This window comes from Lottia gigantea, assembly GCF_000327385.1.
Source record: "Lottia gigantea unplaced genomic scaffold LOTGIsca_27, whole genome shotgun sequence".
NCBI lineage: Eukaryota > Metazoa > Mollusca > Gastropoda > Lottiidae > Lottia > Lottia gigantea.
In genome coordinates this window covers 532885-534700 of record NW_008708846.1, presented here as the reverse complement: position 1 = coordinate 534700, position 1816 = coordinate 532885, and the positions used below count along the sequence as shown (strand labels likewise).

Here is a 1816-nt window from a genome sequence, read left to right as displayed (position 1 = left end):
ACTGCTATACAGCCTAATAATAGTTTATAATACACATTAAATAGTGTAATTGGCCTCCAATTTTTTAGAAAATGTCTTGGCTTATTGCCCTTTGGAATACACGTTATTATGCCTAGTCTTTGATCAATTGGAAAAATTTTATTATCATATGATTTATGGATGGACCGCAAAAGAAAATGTTTGATATGAACCCAAAAACACTTATAAAATTCTGCCGAAAAACCAGTGGAACCTGGTGATTTATTGGATTTCATTTTATTCAAAACATTTTCTAATTCCAATAGAATTATTTGACTTTCTAAAGATTGAGATTGGTTATCTGAAAGTTTCTTTATATTGTAATCGTTCAAATTAGCATCTAAGTCATATTCTAATAATTCATCTTCTTTCGAATCATAAAGATTAGCATAGAATTATAATAAATTTAACTAAATAAAAATGGCGAACAAGTTTGGATTAGGTTCTTTATCTTTAGAAACTAAAAAACCTAACACTACAGCATGGATAAATAAGACGAAACCTTACTTTGTGGATCAAATCGGAGACACTCTTTAAGGCGATTTAGATATGAACAATTTCAAAGTAACTAATTTAAAATCTCCGGAAAATGATAATGACGCTGTTCACAAGAAATATTTACGTGATCAAACAAATTCAATTGAAGTAAATAAAAACCATTTAGAAGATAAAATAAGTAATGTGAAAAGATTCTTCAAACGTCAATTAAATAATAAAAATTTTATTAATGATACTAAACTACCGCAAGAGGTAGCAGGTTTAATTAGTTTTATTCAAAAACAATTGGTCAACGTAGAGAACAAAACTATAAAAAAATATGGATTTACAGCAAATATAAGAGTATATAAACCAAATGATTATCCCTATAAAATGTTTGATGGTAAATATCCAACATATTTTTATTTCCTAGGAAAACCTCAAATTGAAATTATTTTTCCTATACAGGTAAAAGTTGATTCAATATTCTTCGGACAAGGATTTCGATCATCTAATAAATTCAACGCTCGTAAAGTTCTTCAGTTTATCAAAGGTACAGAAAATGTAGAAACTAAAGAATTTGAAATTAACGATGAAAACAACAAGACTGATCACTTGTATGAAATTAAAACGAGTGGAAAATATATAGATATGTTTAGAATATTAATCATACCAGATAAAGAAAAAATTATACTTATTTATTTGGTGAATTTGGTGTGATATTAGAAACGGAAAGTCCACCATCAATGAATATTATTAGAAATCCAGAACCACAAAATAAAGGGGAAAGGAGTTATGAGTGTTTACGAGCAACAGACTTTGAATATGTAAAACTATATTTTGTTAATAATGATATATTTACCTCAATTGATATTCATAAAAGTCAACAAAAACAAAATTGTTTGATACCAGCAATAAGAGATGATGTGGTATATGTTAATATATTAATCTCTATTGAAAAACCAAAATTTTCAGTTCATCTAAACAAGATTAATGATTCGAAAGAACAAATATCGCTAGTAACTATAGTTTTTATTGAAGATATTAAACCAGTACCAGCTTTTGGTGTATCAAAAATTCATTTAATTTATATTTTTTCTAATTTCAGATCAGAATAAGAACAGAAGAAAACCCAATATCAAGACCCTTAATCCTAATTTCTAAATAAAGTGTCTGCTCCACCCTAGGCCTGTACATTTGGGAGAATCAAACCCTCCCTTCCCCGAAATCTAATACTGTCCGTGCCAGGCCAGATCAGACAATTTATTTTGACTTTGGTATATTTTATTTTATCTTATATATATTTTATTTTTTTTGTATA

At 27.6% G+C, this 1816-nt stretch overlaps 1 protein-coding gene across 1 annotated transcript; it reads left to right on the top strand.

Moving 5' to 3' along the window:
• Positions 1-567: 567 nt before the first annotated feature.
• Positions 568-1215, top strand: LOTGIDRAFT_160967 (hypothetical protein; the record flags this gene model as incomplete). The annotated part of the gene is made up of 1 exon (XM_009056226.1): positions 568-1215. The coding sequence occupies one exon, from the start codon at positions 568-570 to the stop codon at positions 1213-1215; it is 648 nt and encodes a 215-aa protein (XP_009054474.1).
• Positions 1216-1816: the final 601 nt, after the last annotated feature.